Source organism: Hippocampus zosterae, chromosome 15 (assembly GCF_025434085.1).
Source record: "Hippocampus zosterae strain Florida chromosome 15, ASM2543408v3, whole genome shotgun sequence".
Taxonomy (NCBI): domain Eukaryota; kingdom Metazoa; phylum Chordata; class Actinopteri; order Syngnathiformes; family Syngnathidae; genus Hippocampus; species Hippocampus zosterae.
Window position 1 is genome coordinate 6,688,118 of NC_067465.1, and position 18,308 is coordinate 6,706,425.

The window sequence follows — 18,308 nt, forward strand, 5'->3', positions numbered from 1 at the left end:
TTGTTTTTTTTTTTGGTCTTTGCACTTAGTTATCTAAAAAGCAGTGTGCACATGTTCAAGTTCAATGGCGCGATATTTACAGGACCGTACTCGCAAACGTCGATAATATTTTTATAACCGCATCACCTTCGGTTTTCATCTCAAAAGGAGACAAAGAAAAGAAGCAACATCGAAGCTACGTCGCTATTTGCGTTGCCAATGTGTTCACCTTTTTTTTTTTTTTCTTCTTTTCTGGTAAACACACATCACCAAGTACAGAGCGAACACTAACAAGCCTCTCGGTTGCTCGGCGGGAATACGTGTTTTGAAATGTCCATTTAAATAAAATATTTTAAAAAAATGCAAGGCAGGGGTTGAAAAGAAATATTGGTAGATAGCAACGCGGTCGGGGTTATGAAAACGTAAGCGTAACGTCGTTTCAAAGCGGATTTCGTTTGTATTCCTCTCTCGGTTGTTCGGTAACCAAAGAAAATACAAAAGGACGATCTTGCTCTTGTTGACCCCTGAAGAGTTCTTCGATACCGATCGAATGACACGAGTCCCGCAGCCGTCGGGTCGCTTGCCGATAGAAAGGCAGTGGCGGCGAAAGGAAGCCAGTTCGGCCAAACTTCCCGTCCCCCCGGCAGGTCCTCCGAGGCGCCCCCGTCGTCGGCCTCCGACAGTCACGAGCCAAAGGACACGGCGAAAGCCCGAGGTTCAGCGGGAGAATATCCCAGAGTACGGCCGTCCGGCTTAGCCGCAGAGCTGAGCCAGCTCGGGTTCGGGAGCGGCGTCGGGCAGCTTGGAGTTGAAGATCCGAAGAGCCTCGTTGATGCGCGCCACCTCGCCGGCGGACAACTTAAGTCGGTGACGCAGCAGACAAGAGAAGAGGTCGAGCGGCTGCGGCGCCGGCGGGGCCAACCTGTTCACGCGATCCCTCATCTCCAGCAGCATGAAAAAGGCGGCGTCCTGCGTTCCCTGCGTGTACGGGTAGTCCAGCTGGAGGATCAAGTCCTTCATTCCCTCGGGGTCAAAGTGCATGCTGTATCCAAAAACCTTCAGGGTGTTGATCTTCATGTAACCCAGGTTGGACGTCTGGTCGTCCGGGTCCAAAGGTTCGTAGAAGAGCGTTTCGTTGGCCGTCGGGTCGTCGGTGACGATGCGGCTCCGCAGGTAGATGTGGACGGTTTCGAAGAAGGACTTCCACTGGGTGCCCAAGGACAAGGTCCAGTTGTAGCATTGCGCAACGGCGGCGGCGGGGGCGGCGGCGGAGTCCAGTCGAGTTCTCTCCCAGTTGGGGAAGTCGGGCCGGTTGACGGGCATGAACCAACTCTCCGAGTGGCTGCCCCCAAAAGGGTTGACGTAAATGGCCGGCACGGGCTCCAGCGTCGAGTTCTCCGTTAAGCAGATCTGGAAAGTCATGCCCATCAACATGTGGATGAGATTGGACTTATTTTTGTTGCTCTTGAGAGTCAGCAGCATCCTCTTTCTCCAAGCCGGATTGAACCAACTTCCCAGACGGACGTCGTTGCTGATGTAAATGGCGTGCACCTCCATTTTGCTGTCCAGCCGCTCAAGGAGGTATTTGGCCTGCAAAAACAGCACAGCCGTTCACTTTCATGTCTCCGGGGGGGGGGGGGGGGGGGGGGAACGGCTTCACGCCGACAGTGGTTCTCAGACTTCCCGGATCCTGCTTAGCGACGGCCCACTTCCTGTCCCGAGGGTTCAAACTCCCCTTATCGCTCGCCCGCGCTCGAATTTTCCGAAGCCGACTTGACTTTTTTTGAACAGAAAACTGTTTCCACACAAACTTTTCTTTTGGGTGAACTTACCGTAAATCGATGACGTAAACTTTATTGCAACGGTGTAATGGCGGCATTGTCGTCATAGGCGAGCTATTGTATTGGACATGAGGAAAGCATCGACCGAATTGATTTTTGCCGCTCAAAATTTTTGATGAGCGCCCAAGTTTGAGAACCACCGGAGACGGTACGAGACGTTTTGTGAAACCTCGGCATCCGGCACGTCGAGGTCAAAGTTCAGATAGTGGTCCAGGGACGCGGCGATGCTCGGTCGACAGGAACCGAGGTGGAGCAGGTTGCCGTGGCGGCAGGAGCCGCAGCGGGTCACGTTGTCCGCGGCGCAAGCCGAGCACGAGGCGCCGACGACACATGGGATGGCGCCCTGACAAGTCGGGTGTTCCGCAGGGCAGCTGCAAGTCTTGACCTCCTCGGAGAACGATCCCAGGACGCCGCGGTCGTTGCAGTAGAGCAGCGACTGAGCCGTGCTTAGCCAAAAGGCAAGCGACCTGCGAAAAAATTAACAAAATAAAAACCCTCACAAATGTTTCTCAGAAAGCTGGGTGGAGGGCCTTGACTCAAAAGCGGCACCTGGATTGTTGAAAATGTCCAAACTTGGAGTCATTTCATGTTCATGTTCGCGCTTTCCAGACTGAAGAACAGCTTAAGTCCAATTTAACCCAAAATGTTGAAAGAGCCATATAGGACCAAAAAAAAAAACCCCAAAAAATGTCTGGAGCCGCAAAAAACAAAAGCCTTCTATAAAACTTACAATGAAGGAAACACATGCTGCATGTATGTAGGAGACTGGACTGTCTCAGAATTGTAGATGTTATTTATTCATTCCTTTGTTGTGTATTCACAAACACCCCCATAGAATTTCTTTTGTGATTTCCTCGCTTGATTTTTTTGTTTTGGTGCATTATTTTCGCTTTTCTTAGTGTCAGTGAAGTGATCATGAATTTCCGTTTTTCGGAGGCTGTCTTTGAACGCCTCTCCAGTCGAACGAGAAGAGAGAAGGCACGGAGTCGGACACAGGCATGTCTGTGTTTGTCGAGACTGTTAAAAGCATAAATAAAGTGGACGTTTTTAAATAACCAACACCACAGCTCTCCTTTTTCGGAGCTGCAACATGTATCTACATCTATCTGCGCTACATTAGCCTACTATCAAAATCTTTTTCCATTTTCAATCATTTATTATAAAGCGCCAAGGAGCCACTAGATGTCGCTAAAGAGCCGCATGCAGCTCTGGAGCCAGGTGTTGCCGACCCCCGGTCTAATTGGAGGGGAAATTGTTTCCAAGGCATCCGCCGTCGGGCAGGCGTGAACAACTTGTTTTTGTCGCGGGCCACTTTGGAGTGAAACCTCCAAAACGGTTGATGGTCTCATCGTGCTCTTACTCGTAGACGGCACACCAACTAACGACTCGTTTTGAAAACAGTCCATTGGAATCGTTTCTTTCCTTCTTGTTAGCCAATGATTGCCGAGTCTCAACGCTATTTGTTGGTGCGCATGACCAATTGACATTTCGGTCCGGATTTTAGCAAAGATCGAGCAAGTTGACACGCGTGCTTTGGGATCTGGCACCCGTCCGGTCGGGGGTAACGAAAGAAATGACATTTGGATGAAGAATCGGTCTCCATGCTTTATGTCGCTTGTGGCATATTTCTACCAAAGGCAGCTTTTCATTTTTTTGGGGGGTGGGGGGGGCATATTTTCCTTTGGAACGCAAATAATGAAAGCCGTCATGGTTTGCGATGAACCAACTCGCATTCACGTGAACCCCCCCCCCCCCCACCCTCCCCCTTCATTGGATCATTTATCAGCTCCTAACTATCTCCACTTTTTTTGTTCTGGACCCGCCGAGGGCCACTTGCCGTGTTTGACTGCAGATGAGACGAAAATGGTCTCGATCCCTCCAAATCGCCCGGGCTGAGTTCAGCAAATTGCACACGGCATTGCCCAAAAGCGATGACGATCCCGTTGTACCCCGAGGCTCGTGCAAATTGACACAAAGAAGTGATGAAGAAACAAACGGATCTGCGCAGGGAGGATTATGGATCTTATGCTGGCACTGATGGCTTGCCGTTGCTGTGAGCGGCCCGAACACCCAATGATGGTCTGAGACAGAGAAGCGCGTGTGTGTGTGTGCACGTGTGTGGCGGTTGACGTGGAAACGAAATTGAGAGTGGAGGAAAAAATAAAGAGAGAAAGCGACAAGGGAGGAGGGGGTGGGGGGGGGGGCTTAAGCGAGGGGAGATGGAGTGATTGGTAGTGGCCAAGAACTGGCAGGCAAATGAAGGTTCTCTGTAAACACGCGCCAGGCTGTCAGCGCACAAAAAGACTTGATTAGAGCTTGCCAAAGGAGAGAAGCGGCTCGCTCCGCAGCCTGCAACTCGACCCTTCGTCCGTCCGACACGTCGGTGAAAGTTTCTGTCTTTGTTCATTCCTTCTTAGCGCGGCTGCTTTCACCCCCGGTTCCTTTTGCCTTCCTTTCGCACGCCCGACCCTTTCCTCACGTCAGTACGCGCATCGGTGTGAAAGGCTTGCCGTAACCTCCCCGTCACAGCTGGTTCAAGAGAACAGGCTGGATATTGGGCCTTCGTGCGATGGATGGATCCAATTTGAAATTGATCCAAGCCTTCGACACAAAAAACAAAAAAAAACAAAAAAAAACCCTCCAGTTTTGTTTTCCAAACTGGCAAGCGACCGGAGAACCTGAAGCTGCAACTCGCGCCAAAACAGCGTCCCATTGAGTTCAATGCACAAATGGCAATTGAAAAGGTCAAAGGGCGTACCTTTCTCGAGGGAGACTTATTCGAGGTTGTTTCGGACATCGTTTGCTGAGGGTGAACAATTTTCTCACGATCTTCTGTGCCTTGCCCAGGACCAAAGCCGTGCCGGATTCCAGATGAGCGTAGCGCCTCTGCAGCGGGAAGTCCGCCGACCAGTACTTGGCAATGGTGGACATGTTCAAGAATTGGTCAGCGGGCAAGCCTTTCAGGAAGCCTTTGAATTCATCTGCAACGGAGACAAGGGGAAAGACAAAAGGAGAAAGGGTCGCCCCCGTCAGCCGCGCGTCCGGATGATTCGGGATTTCGGACGACGGTCGCGCTTGAGAAAGTCCAGGTGCCCCGCCCGCTCAAGCGCCTTTTTCCTTCTGGTATCGCAACCGTTTCGTCTACACGGGAGCTCACTTTTACAAAGAGGCAAACGTGTTTGAAATATTGCTTTTAATAATGTTTTTTAAATTATTGCTGCAATTAGCCCGCCGGTTCGGCAGCAACCGAGATCGACTCGGTTGCTGCGACTCGACTCGATCAACGATTCACCTTTTGGCCTGAAGGGGGCGCAGCATTTGAAAGAAGGAATGGGCAGCATTGGGAGTTGCAAACCATGAGCGAGGATTCCATCCATGCTCGCATCGGCTTGGGATGTTTTCGTCCAGGATTCCGTCCCCGGACACGCGTCATTTTTTTGAATCGAATGTTTTGATGAATATTTGGACTTGGAGATGGCGCCCGAGTGGGTTGCCATCTGCCAGGGCTCTTCAAGAGCCCTGCTTTTTTTTTTTTTTTTCCTTCTTGTTGTTTTCGTCTTTTGTGTTGTCCGATGGTGTTTGTTGTTACTTTGCGCAGACCCCGTCGTGAACAGACAGAGGTTCTTCAGCCTTTTGGAAGAATCTGTGCTTTGACGGTTGCGCATTCTCAGCGCCACGCGCGTACCGGCGCCGATTTGAATGGGGAGGAATATCGACGCTATTCAAGTTTGGCATCCGCGCCGGCTTTCTTCTGCGATACCACGAATGCAAATCGAGTGTCAAAGTGTCATTCGGTTCACCGCCGCCATTGCAGAACGATCCCACGTGGCTGCCGTACGTCGCGACCGACATTCCTGTCAGAAAGCGAGCGCCTTTCGTATTTGCTTGTTTTCTGTGTAGCGCCTGCGACGACAACTCGGGCAATCCTTTTTTTGTTGTTGTTGTTGTTTCCTCCCTCTGGGAGCACAATTCAACTGCAAACGCGACAGACAATAAGATTGGATTTGGACCGTCTTCCGGCAAGCCTTTACGGAAAACCGGGGGGTGGGGGGGGGGGGGGGCGCGCAGCTGTCGAGGAAGCTGCCATCTCCATCACTTCCGAGTGTTCGCAACGCATCCGCTGTGCCATCGTTCACGCCGTTCAATGTCAGAGTGATTGCTCCACTCGGCGCCATAAATTCTCAAACTGCTCCGATGAAATAGTGCCCGTTTGCGATTGGTCCGGGTACGGAAAAGACGTTGCGGTGAAGCAAATATCTCAATATCTCAACAGCCCCAATCTGTTGAGATATTTAAGCCCACCCTCGATGGATCTGCTCGGTATGAATAACAAGCCGAAAGTCTGCCACTGTTCACCCAGTTGCACAAACCTCAGTGGTCGGCAAGTATTTGGTGTCTCTCGTTCACCAAGGCATCAAGTCCTGCCTTGCTGCATCCTTCGGACCCCTTCAAGCGCAAATTGATCGGCAGACGACGCATTTGACACCAAATCCCACCAAGACACCTCAAACACCGGGAGAGCCGCCGTATTTCGGGCTGTCCGTCAACTTCAGCTCAACCTTCAACACAAATTCTGTTCAGCGGGGATGGCCGACATGAAACCCCCCCTGCAGGGGGGTCGGGATGAATATCAACGGAAATTGCAAGAACAAGCCCAAAATGAGACGACCATCGGAAACCAAAATAGCGCTTGCAAGAAAGAAAGACAAAAACGGGGCGAGAAAATACAAGGCCTAAGTGGAGCGGTTGCGCGTGTCCAGGGAGTCGTCCCTTGACATCTGCAGTCGTCATGATAACCCCGCCCCCCTTCTGGTCCCCGCCCCTCCGACGTAGTCTTCTGGCTCAACAAATAATTGGGGCCATTTTAAGCAGCGGTTTCAAGCACCAGAGCAAGCGGTAATTTTGGCGGTTGACACTTAAGGCACTGGGGAAGTGCGCAGTCAAATTGGCACCCTGAGGTTGCACAAGGACGCCGGCTCGTATCCAAAACAGACGAGCCACGCTAAGGCGAACTATTTGCCAATCAAAATGCTATTTGTGCTGTAAAAATGAGGTTGATTGTCAAGTGAATGCTCCTCGCGCTTTGAAAAATGGTCACTTTACTCCAGTTTTTTTTTTTCCCGTTCGGCATGCGGGGAAGCTCTTCAACTTAATCGACTGTGAGATAGGTGCCCCCCTGACCCCACCCAAAAAAATCCTCAAAAATTTGCCTTTACACCTTGGACAGAAAACTGATGAAATGAACTAGACAAGATTGCTTGCTTGACTGACTTTTCACACGTCTCAACGAATTTTAAAGTGGCCATTCCGTCCTTCCATTTTTTTCCATATGCGGCCGTCAAACAAAAAAGTTTGGACACCCCTGATGCAGAGGAATAGAAGCTTGGCTTTTTCACATCACCCGACTTTCAAACTCTTTGTTTAAAAAAAAAGGAGGGGGGGATTGGCTCTGGAGAGGGATAAAACCTCGATAGGGTGTGAAAGTGATACAAAAATAAAAGACATCTCTGAGTGTCGCCTCATTAATGAGCACCTCATTAAGTGAGAGGCTTTCTCCACTGCAGCTGTTCCCGCACACACACACACACAAACACACACACACACACACACAGACTTGCACACACTCTGCGGTGACATTTGATAGGTTGTGTCTGTTCTAATTGATTCTCCAGAGGATCATGTTGACACTTTGCAACGAGGAGAGGCGCCGTCCGGCCAATCAGACTCGCAGGCGGAAGCACACGACTGACCTGACTTGAGTGAGACTTTGCAGCAAAACACTCCATTGCCAATCCTGCCCCCCCCCCCTCGCCCTCTCCCACTTATTTAAAGTAGCCAGAAAGTTCAACAGCTCCTCTTACCGGCGCGCTTTACTTCCAGGTACAAATGAAAGCGTAAAATGCTCACAAAGCTGCAAGAGCAATTCAGACATCATCAGAAATCTCTCTCCAGGGGAAACAAAGCATCAAGAGATTTTGCCGTGACTAATTAAATTTGATTTTTGTTTTTCGGCAACATAATAATACATTTTATTTATAAGCGCCTTTCAAGACACCCAAGGACACTTTACAATAACAAAAAACACAAAACAATACGGGTTGAGCATGTGCTGCATTGGACATTAATGACCCACCATGACAGGCAACGAGAGGCTCGAGATCCAAACAACACCGAGCGCTGTCTGCATCGGTTGTTATGCCAACAACAACACCCACCCCCCACCCCCAATATACCGGTGGATAGTTCTGCGGGTTAGTGCATTCCACATGATGGCAGATCCCAATTGTCTCCGCTTTGAGGGACCCTTCCAAGCCCCTGCTTGATTTCAAACGCTCGCGAATGCACACGGTAGCGACCCAGCCTGGATGAAACATCACATAAGACAAAAAAAAAAAAGGGAGATTCGTGAACACGGCATCAAAGAGCGGCGCGGCCGCCTTATGTCCCGCGCATCTCTTTGACGAGATCCGCGAGTGTGTTGCCATGTCAGCCGCCCAGAGAAAACCACGGCGCTCTCCCATTGGGTGTAATCCCGCAAATCCGTCACCCTCGGTATTCTCAGCTGTCATCTCGGCTGACGGTTTGGGCAGACGCGGTATGATGTAGTTTCAAGGACAGACTGACTGATGGCCGAGCGGACCGGTGAAATTTCTCATGGAAGCGAGATCTAAACAGTTCTGACGATTTGATTATGAGCTTCAAAAAAAAAAAAAAAAAAAAAGTGATGATGACGGACAGGTGCCCAGGTGGCTGAATCACGGACCCGCAATATTTTTGTCAAATGTCAACCTTTGCTCACTGCTGAATCTACAATTTACACATTTCATAAAATTTGAATGCGGTAGTTTAAAAAAACAAAAAAACAACAAACGGGTTAGTATCAAATTTTTTAGCCTACACTTAACAAATCTGGCGCGTAAACATTTCTTGAAGGCTTACAGAAGAGATAAAGACGCGACAGTGATAGCACGCCTGCCCCTGCCGCTAGCTTGCCTGTCAAAATGCGGAGACGGGCGGGCATTAATATTTCACAGCCTCAAGAGGAACGAACGGCGCAACCGGGCGCCGAAGGAGCATCGGTGCGTCTCAGCTGCATCCAGAAGCCTCCTCTCAGGCAACGTGTTCAGAATCCACATGAGGGCATGTTAGCGATTTTTGCACATCCGCATGAGCCGGCTCCGTTTCGACAAACTAAGTTGGAGAAGAAGATGAAATCTAACAATACTCCCAGAGCACCCCGGTCTCCATTGCAGCGAGTCGCCTCATTTCTTATCAAAATGTAGCCACAGCGCAAACCGTCTTGGGTTTGCCGAGTCGCCGCTCAACAAGTTCTTACGACGAACGGTTTTCCAGGGGCAAAAAGCCAAGTCGGAGCAATGTCATGACGTCATCGTCAAGCCTCCAAAGATCACAGTTTCCCCCAAAACGCCTGCGCTGTTCATAATAATAAGAATGCGCGGTTAGCATCTGCTAGTCTGTCGTATAGAACGGCCGGACAGGTGACATCTGTCGTTGTCATGATAACCCCGCCCCCAAACTGTGTTCCCCACTTGATAGTTCATTCATTCATCTTCCGAACCGCTTGATCCTCACTAGGGTCGCGGGGGGTGCTGGAGCCTATCCCAGCTGTCTCCGGGCAGTAGGCGGGGGACACCCTGAATCGGTTGCCAGCCAATCACAAGGCACACAGAGACGAACAACCATCCACGCTCACACTCACACCTAGGGACAATTTAGAGTGTTCAATCAGCCTGCCACGCATGTTTTTGGAATGTGGGAGGAAACCGGAGCACCCGGAGAAAACCCACGCAGGCCCGGGGAGAACATGCAAACTCCACACAGGGAGGCCGGAGCTGGAATCGAACCCGGTACCTCTGCACTGTGAAGCCGACACGCTAACCACTGGACTACCGGGCCGCCCCACTTGATAGTTTCAAATCCTAAATTGTTATAACAGAGTACAGAGTTGATCTCCCGACGAAACCATCGTGTCTTTTGAAAAATGGAACATGCAAAGTGAAAGCGTTGGCCAAATTGTCCCAAAAGAATCCACAAAAGATTTGCCATAATGTGAGGCGCAAAACAATTTCCAAAGACACGGCGCAACTGCATCCCACGAGTGCGACTCCCACAAACATCACATCAATCTGCCCAAAATCTGTGTCCAATTAAATCCCGTCTATATCTTCCAAGTTGTAAAGAAGTAACGCTGCGTGAAGCGAATGAAGAGAAAGAAAGGAAAAAAAAAACAAAGCAGGTGATTTGGCTTTACTTTCCAATTTAGTGAGAGACGGCGGAATTGTTCAGCATCATTACCGCCATTATATCACACACCTGAGCCCCTCTCGCCGTGTGATAAATAGTCCCAGCTTGGTGGAAATCCATTTTACAACAACAAGATGTTTGAACTCAAATAGCCTCAATCACCACGTGACGCCGTTTGCTCTCGGCGCGAGTTGTCTTGACATTTCTGTGCGGCAACACGTTTCACTGAATCTCCTGCAGAAAAACGGGAAAGAAAAAAAAAATCCCATCCCGTACTAGTCCCGAACCAGAGTTTGGTCCTTATCTCGTTCGTTCTTTTCGATCGATGAGCAAGTAAGTCAATTCATAAATTAACGACGGTGGACTGGTTAGCCCGAGGCTGCGGCACGCCCGCCACCTTCCTGAGGAGAAGCGCATCAGATCATGGATGGATCGATGAATGAATTGATTAATTCTGTGGCATCTCGCATCCATCAGTTTCCCCCTTAGCGGATGATCCCGCCGCTGTCTGCTGATTTTTTTGTCCCCATTCTGTAGCATCCCAATTCCGTGATTTAAGGGAAAGTGGAATCCCATTAATCAGTTTTGCAAAGTTGTTGATGCGCATTGTGGGCGTCTGCCACTGTGGGTTTTATTTCTGATGTTGGATTACATCGAAAGAAAGGGACACGGGATACACTGGGAGAATGATCACCGTTCGTCGGAATATCTGGCGCATGGCACGCTTGCAGTCAAGAAATGAGCCCCGCCTCCTCTCGATGCTCAATACCAAAACCTCCGCAAGCGTATGTCTGGAACCGAGCTAAAATATCAAGTCAACCGTCCGCTGATCAGCAGCGATAGGACAGCAAACACCGTAATCCCGTACCTGATTCCATAAAGTCTCGGTTGAAAGTGTTCCAGGCCTCTTTGCTTCTCTCCAGGTTCTCCTCCATCGCCTTGATGTCGGCCAAGGGACAATTGCACTCGGGGAAGCGAGGGCCGCATCGGCACCAGCAGTCGTTGCCGCGGCAGAGCAACTCGCCCTCCGAGTTACACGCCACATAGCTGAGCGCCGCCTCCACAAAACGCCCGCGCAGAAAATCGGGCAAGACGTCTTGCAGGCCTTGAAGGGATCAGAAAGAGAAAGGATAGACAGTCAGGCATTTCCGCAGCCGCGCAACGTACGGCCACACTGTGCAACCGTCGACGAAAAAAAAGGACACTTCTTACCATTGCATGGTAAACAGTAAGTGTTGAAAATACTCGTTTCCAAGAAAAAAATTGGAGGAAAAGACCTTTTTAGTGAAAGGATGCATTTCAAGCGCAACAATCACTTGGACGCCATTTTTGGTTTTCATGGGCGATGCCTCAAAGACAATGCCTTCCGACTAAATAACGACACAAAAAAAAAAAGGCCACTTTGGTGATTACAAGATCACCACTGCAGTGATGCGTGAACTATGCGTGAACTTTTCATGAACGTTGAACATTTACGACAAATATCGAAGCTTGGAGGAGGAGGGGGGGGGGCAAAAATAAACAAATTCAAGAGCACACCCACGCTGGCTGGGTCCCATGTGGATAAGAGCCACATCTGCATCTTCGGCGATGACCCGGCCCGAGGGCGGTGACCCCCGTAGTACTGACATGTTTGGGGTCTGGCATTGATTTGTGTGTGGTGCGTATTGTTGAATCACAGAGCAAAAAAATAAAAATAAAAAAATAAACACCACCCCCACCACATGGAAAAAGGCAACTGAGATGACTGCGAAATTGATTCCCCTGCAAAGAAAACAAGGGCAGAAGTGTGGGTGTGTTGCGATTTTCATAAGGCTGCAGCTGGAAAACGTACATAACATAGGGAGAGGAAAAAAACCAACACGAGTGTAGGGTGGCAAGATGGTTCATTTTTTTGATACCTTTCTGTGACCGGCACCGAAAATTGGACGGCGACGCAAGTGAGATTTGCTGTTCAATAGATGGCAGGGATTTTGTCAATGCAGCAAAATGCCACCATCTTCTAGGTCGGCTTCGAGCGGCACTCAAATCCCCCCCACAGGTCCGCACCGATCCGGAAGCCCTGAATTGTCGACTGAGCTGAGCTAAAAAGCCCCCCCCCCCCCCACTCCACCCCCATTTTCCAACGATGGCACATCGTGAACAGGGTCATCGGGGGTGCTGGAGCCGATTCCAGCTGACTTTGGAAGGCGGACTGCACCCTGAACTGGTCGCTGGTCAGTCGCAAGGCACATACAGAGACAAACAACTATTCACCCCCACATCCACACCGTCCTATATTTTCAAAATTCCACGCGTATTTGCAGCGCAATTGGAGTCGAGTTTCTCCGTGACCGCTGGCTCAGAGCCACTGGAACAGGCTCCAGCTTCCCCACGATGGAGCGACGGAACGGCAGAGAAATATCGAAGCTGGCCGCGGCGTTCCGATTTTGGCAGGAACCTCCTTCCCCGCTCGCTTTCTCACAAGCGCGGTCACGGCTTGATGCGAAATACGACGGCAAGCTGTCATACCTGCACGCTCTAATTAAACCAATCAAAAGCCAACGTGTGATGCAAAAAAAGTGTCTCATTGTCTTTCGGAAACCAAAGTGGAGCCTTTCAGATTGTGATTCGCACGGTGTTCTTGTTGTTCTGCTCAATCTGTCTCTCCCTGCCTGGTATTCATCTATTTGTTTTGTCAACGGGCGATCCCGCAAGTGCCTAGCGATGAATATGCATGCCTCTCCTTCTTTGGTACTTACTCGTTCGATGGCTTGGAAAAGAGATGTAATTAGTGACTCCCCCACCCCCCCCCACCCTCAACCGCCCCTATTCCGTTCCTTGGCATGTGCACTGTAATGTGCGTTTGTACATGTGTGGCGACATCATTCAATGCGCTTGTGCGTTTGCAAATCTGGCGCGGTTTCCTCAGGATCTTGTACGGTTGCCGCTTTGATTTTGGCTTCCCTCACTGCCGCGGCAGTAAGCAATTTCCTTCTCTGTTATGCTGACAGACACCAGATCACTTTTCAAAACACCCACGTATCGAGTGACAGGTGATGTAAGAGGCTCGAAGTTGCTTGCATATCAAGTAAGACGCAGTGATATGGTCGAAATTGGGGAAAAACAAAAGAAAACAAAACTGCATGCCATTCCTTACATCATGAAAATTTGCCAGATCTTCAAGTGGCACCGAGGGATGATAAATCAACAGTAGATGGCAGGAGTGGCTTTGATCAGATCTTGGTGCCCACATCATGCGCGTATTGAGTCATCGTGTGTACACAGTACTGCGATCCCACGTGGTGAGATGGCGTGCCAAAGCAGTGCGGTGGCGAGAACGTGGATGAAGTTTGACGTTCATTGCAAAGTTCATGCATAAGGGCAGGGCTTTTCTTGCAATAAGCTGCTATTTTAGAATCAAAGTGACCTCTTTTTTGTTGTTATTTAGTAGGAATGGATTGTTTAGATGTTGGAGGTATAACTAATGCACCCCCCCCCCCCCAAAAAAAAAAAAACGGCAAAGTGAAAAGTTCTGCTGAAGATACATCCTTTCACAAAAGGCTCTTTTTCCTCACAATTTTCTTGGAAGCGAGTACATTCAAGGAAGTAGGTGGTGAACGCCCCGAACCGGTTGTCGGCCAATCGCAGGATACATTTTACGGGTCATTGTGAAATGGATGGCCATGCCCCATAATTTGACACCTTCAGCATCACCGAGGGTTTTTTGTTTTTCTGCTTTTCAGATATATTCCGTGGACAGGCGACGTGATTGAAAAACACACACTCCGTCAGCTTAGCAGTTAACTCACTCACTCACTCCCAAAGACGTTTTGAAACGTCTTTTCAGACTTGGTTCAGAATTGGCTGGTACTGAATGAGTTAAAGACGAGCCCGCTTTTGCTTTATCAAGGCTTTTCTTATTGTCCAAATCCACGCAAAGCCCTTCCAGATGCAATGAGGCCTCCGTAATTGAGGTGACCCAGCTGGCTTTGACATGACTACTCACTTGCATTTGCAAGACTCCACAAAAGCTGAGAGGCTTCGCTGAAAAGGAGCCATATCCTTGAAAAATTGAATGGGAGGTGAAATTAGATTATTCGCCCGCCTTGCAATCAATTGAGCAAGTGAATATGAGTGGAGACAAAAAATAAATAAATACATTCGGTGGTGGTGTGCTGGTAGGTTGTTGAGTTACTTTCCCCGTTGGGACACTTCTGCTCCGCAACAACAACAAAATATTCTTTGCGTGTAGATTAAAAAAAAAAAGAAGAAGAATCAATCGGTGTATATCGAAAGTTTACACAATGTTTCAATTTTTTATGCACTGTTATATTGTGCCATGCAATAAAAGAGTATTAGTTGACATTCCCGTAAGAATAAAATCATGTTGACTGAAACAAGATGTTTAAAAAAAATCACAACTAAGTGTCATACACGTCTGTAATTTGCTCATCATTCAGAAAAAGGAAAAAAAAAAGAATTAAACATTTTCCGATGATAATTTCAAGAAGTGAATGAGTCGTCAACTGCAAGCTGCGCTGTGCTAAGCGCAGTGTACAAAGGCCGGAAGTGCGTTTGGAAGCATTTTACGGGTGCAAGGCACCTCACGGAGCCCGGGCGTGGCTTTTTGTTTTGGTACCCGCGCACCGTGCAATTTGCCAGCTTCAACATAATGTTCATTCCATCCAGCTTGGCTACACGTAGCATAAACACGGGACAGGGCCTTGGTAACCCCCCAACCCCCCTTCGGGGGCCCCAAAAGAAATAAATAATCAGAAAAAGAAGAAGACGAAGAAGCAGCAGATGTCCATTGTTATGGGTTGTTTGAGCTTTTCTGTTTGCTCGTTTTGATGCTCGTAAAATGAGACTGCAAGGAAGAAACAGGCCGGCCCACCTCTTTATGTCTCTTTTTTGCATCAGCACCCGACTACTTGGATGCTATAAGAGGCAGAGAGAGGAAATGGCCAATCTCTCGTCGTGCCTTGTTGTTCCAAGAGCTCGACGGCGACAGGTAGCATGCAGAGGATTGGCTCAGGCTGAAGTCTGGCTAAGCACTTAAAAAAAAAAAAAAAAAAAAAAAAAAGAGGGCTCCACACACCTCTCACTTGTCATTCTCCATCCTTAGACCGAGCAGATTTCCAACAGAGATCTCAAACTGGGCATGGCAGATGTGTCATAAGATTTTACATTTTAGATTCGTTCAAGCTGCTTGAACAAATATATGACCAGAAGGAAAATAAAGGACATTTGTTCAGATCTCACAAACCCTCGAGGTGTACAAGAAATAAGCATACAATCACAATCAGAGATCAGAGAAAAAAAAACAGAGGGAGAACAATGATGCGGGAGCATACGGAGAAGACAAAACACAAAGCTGGTGTTCAGAAAAGAGATTGGCAGGAGGACGGAGGTTGGGGGCGTGTCATGTGGTCCGGCTTTGAGACTTGGAATTAAAAACCGACAGAGGTCAACGGTCAGTCCGCCTTTCAGTCTTTCTCTCGTTGGTGCGCGTGTGGGTGAGTGCGCGTCGGACCGCGAGTACATTTTGTTCATTGGGTGATCGACGGGCGGGCTTTCATTTTCAGCCGACTGTTTTCCCGCATTCACTCCTGATCGTTGCAATTTTCTGGGGAAATGAGAGGCGGTGTTTTGGATGGCTAGCTCGGAGGAGAATAAGGCAACGTAACGTACCCCGGATCGGAATTCTCTCTTGTTGTTGCTTTTTTTTCTGGGGGGGGGTCGTTTCTTGCAATACGGTCGAAAAGGTTTCCAGCCACATGGGAAAAAAAAAAAAAAGGACGACAGCAAATGCCCAGCTGCATTCATCACTGTGACGTGAGGATACCGTTTGCTTCAAGTTTTTGCAGGAGGTTTTTTTGCCTGCGCTCATGAATTTTGAATGAATAGGGGTGAGGAGTTTGTTTACTGGTGGGTGTGCGCTCGTGTGTTACGCCGGCATACCTTTGAGATGGATCTTATTTTCTGGACTGTGCACCAACACTGAGCTAACGGAATCCAAGCTGTCATAGTTACTGCAGCCGAGAGGACCCGTTCTTGTTTCCGTCACCTAGGAAACAGGAAGACGAGCTGTATTTACCGGAGAAACAGAAGCCCGGACGCGGACATGCAAATCGCTGACGCCCGCTCTCGTTTCAAACGGCAAACGACGACACGCCGCTACTTCGGTACTGAAAACTCTTGTGAGCCGAATTAGCGCGTCGGCGTTTCCACATCTATTACTGCTAGCCGGCCATGATTACGCATGTGCTTCCCCTTGCGACCATAATGCACCATGATGTTGACATGGAAGTGTTTTGGGTAAAAATAAGACAGAAGCCACATTTTTTTTTCAAGAAAACAAAACAAGAAATCACTTGTCTATGTATACAAAAGTGGTTTTATAACACAAGCGTGTGGTCTCGACTGTGTCCCGAGGAGCGCTTCCTCCATTTTGCCGCCGTGGTTTCGCTCCCGCCTCTCCGTGGATGCTCGCGCCGCAGCCACTCGGTGCCCACGGCCATACGTGGACGCAGGTCAAGTACATCGCGTTCTCTCGGGTGAGCAAAATTTGGCAGAAGCGAAGCGCGGCAGGTGGCTCGCAGAGCAGAGAGCATTATTTGTTCGATATGTAAAGGATGCCGCGCCTCATTAACGCGGGAATTTGTGCCGGCGGGTGTGCAAATCTCTTGGCTGCAAAAGGACGTCGATGTATGCAATTGGAATTGGAAGCGTTTGTTGGATACATTTCACTGCAGGGCAGATTTGCCTATTTCAAGCTGAGAGGACATTTCCGGCAGGGTACCATTTAAACCCGAAGACAATTTGACACCTTTGAGCTTTTTTTTTTTTTTTACTCAGCGTTAGACTCGGCAGGCCTGCCGCAAACAAGGAAAAAAAAAAGGCAACTGGTAAATTGTACTCGGATCTCTAATTGGTGGTGTGCTGCGGCACGGCGATCCTACGGCTAAGATCCTTTGGTGAGATTTGATGTCGCGAGGTGAGTGTGGTGTTGAAAACCGGCAGCTCACTCTACAAAGTTCAACGTTTGTTCAAAGCTCATGCATCAATGCAGTGTTTATCCTGCAATAAACTGTTCCTTGGCAATCAAAGTGCCCTTTTTGGTGTTTTTTTTATGGTGTTGTTTTCGGAGGAAAGCACCGTGGAGACATTGGAGGTTAAACCCCACAGACCAGCTCATGAAAACTAGCATTCATGCCACAGTATTTATGAAACCACGGAAGGTTTGAATACAAACAGCGCAGCAGCACATGTAGACAGGGAATATAATTATCATCACAGGGAGGCCCCCCCTCACCCCCGAATATTTCTGAAGTATAATATCTACATATTTATTGTACATGCGATACTAAATACATGTTATACTCGGTAACTGGTAACTGTATGGAAAAATACTGGTAACCTGGATTGTAAATAACTACGCGAGTGAGCGAGCGTGAAAGGGCCTACCTTAATTGCCGAAGTGGCGATCTGCAGGTGGTGCAATCTCCTCAGGGTGCTCTCTCGATCAGTGAAGTAGGAAGCGGCGAGCTGATGGAGCAGCTCCAGAGACACCGCGGTGCTGTTGCTGTTGCCTTCCGACTTCTTAGTCAGTTTTTGCTTGTCCAGGAAAATGGTCAACGACTCCTCGCCTGAGAATCAAAACAATCGGTCCGACTCTCAGAAAGGAAGGAAGAAAACAACGCTCGTGATGCAGTGACCCTTTTTTTTTTTTTTCCTGTGCCTTCTGGTGGCGTGGCAAAGCCTTCGTGCCGAGTCTCAAGTTCGTCATCGTCATATTGTGCGGATGTTTAAACAGAAGCTACAATAAAACACAGCGCGAGTCCCGTGGTAAATGCAACACGGCCATTGCGGCATTGTCTTGAAGAAAAAAAAAAAAAACGAAAACACCAAATCTGGAATCAATTTTCCGCAGGCCCTCCGTCCTTGATTTGTGAGGTGTCTGAAATCAATACCGCAGGCCATTCTGTTTTGCGAGTGACTTCAATCCTCTCCGAGGGGCGAAGAGGGTAAAAAGAAATCCAATAACGGGAGACGTATGGTTAGAAACGGGCACGTTTTATCTCGCGTCCCCTCGGCCCACCTCTCGGAGCCAAGAGGAAGGACCACTGAAGAGTCACGCACTCTGACCAGATGCCGCAGGTGGCGCGGGAGTTCCCGGTTCAGACTTGGCCAGTGCCGCAATCGATCCTTTCTGGACTCGATGTTCATTTGAAAGTCAAG

General features: G+C 49.0%; 1 protein-coding gene across 2 annotated transcripts in view; it reads right to left on the reverse strand.

Annotated features, from left to right (window-relative positions):
- brinp2 (bone morphogenetic protein/retinoic acid inducible neural-specific 2) overlaps nucleotides 1–18,308 on the reverse strand; it is a 76,968-nt gene continuing 58,660 nt past the window's right edge. For both annotated transcript variants that reach the window (XM_052087735.1, XM_052087734.1), the window contains 6 exons: nucleotides 17,535–17,716; nucleotides 16,029–16,134; nucleotides 10,954–11,190; nucleotides 4,579–4,801; nucleotides 1,990–2,287; nucleotides 1–1,569 (listed from right to left, as the gene is read on the reverse strand). In XM_052087735.1, the coding sequence (XP_051943695.1) occupies nucleotides 733–1,569; nucleotides 1,990–2,287; nucleotides 4,579–4,801; nucleotides 10,954–11,190; nucleotides 16,029–16,134; nucleotides 17,535–17,716 (1,883 nt within the window). In that variant the 3' untranslated portion in view covers nucleotides 1–732. The remainder of the gene's footprint in view (nucleotides 1,570–1,989; nucleotides 2,288–4,578; nucleotides 4,802–10,953; nucleotides 11,191–16,028; nucleotides 16,135–17,534; nucleotides 17,717–18,308) is intronic.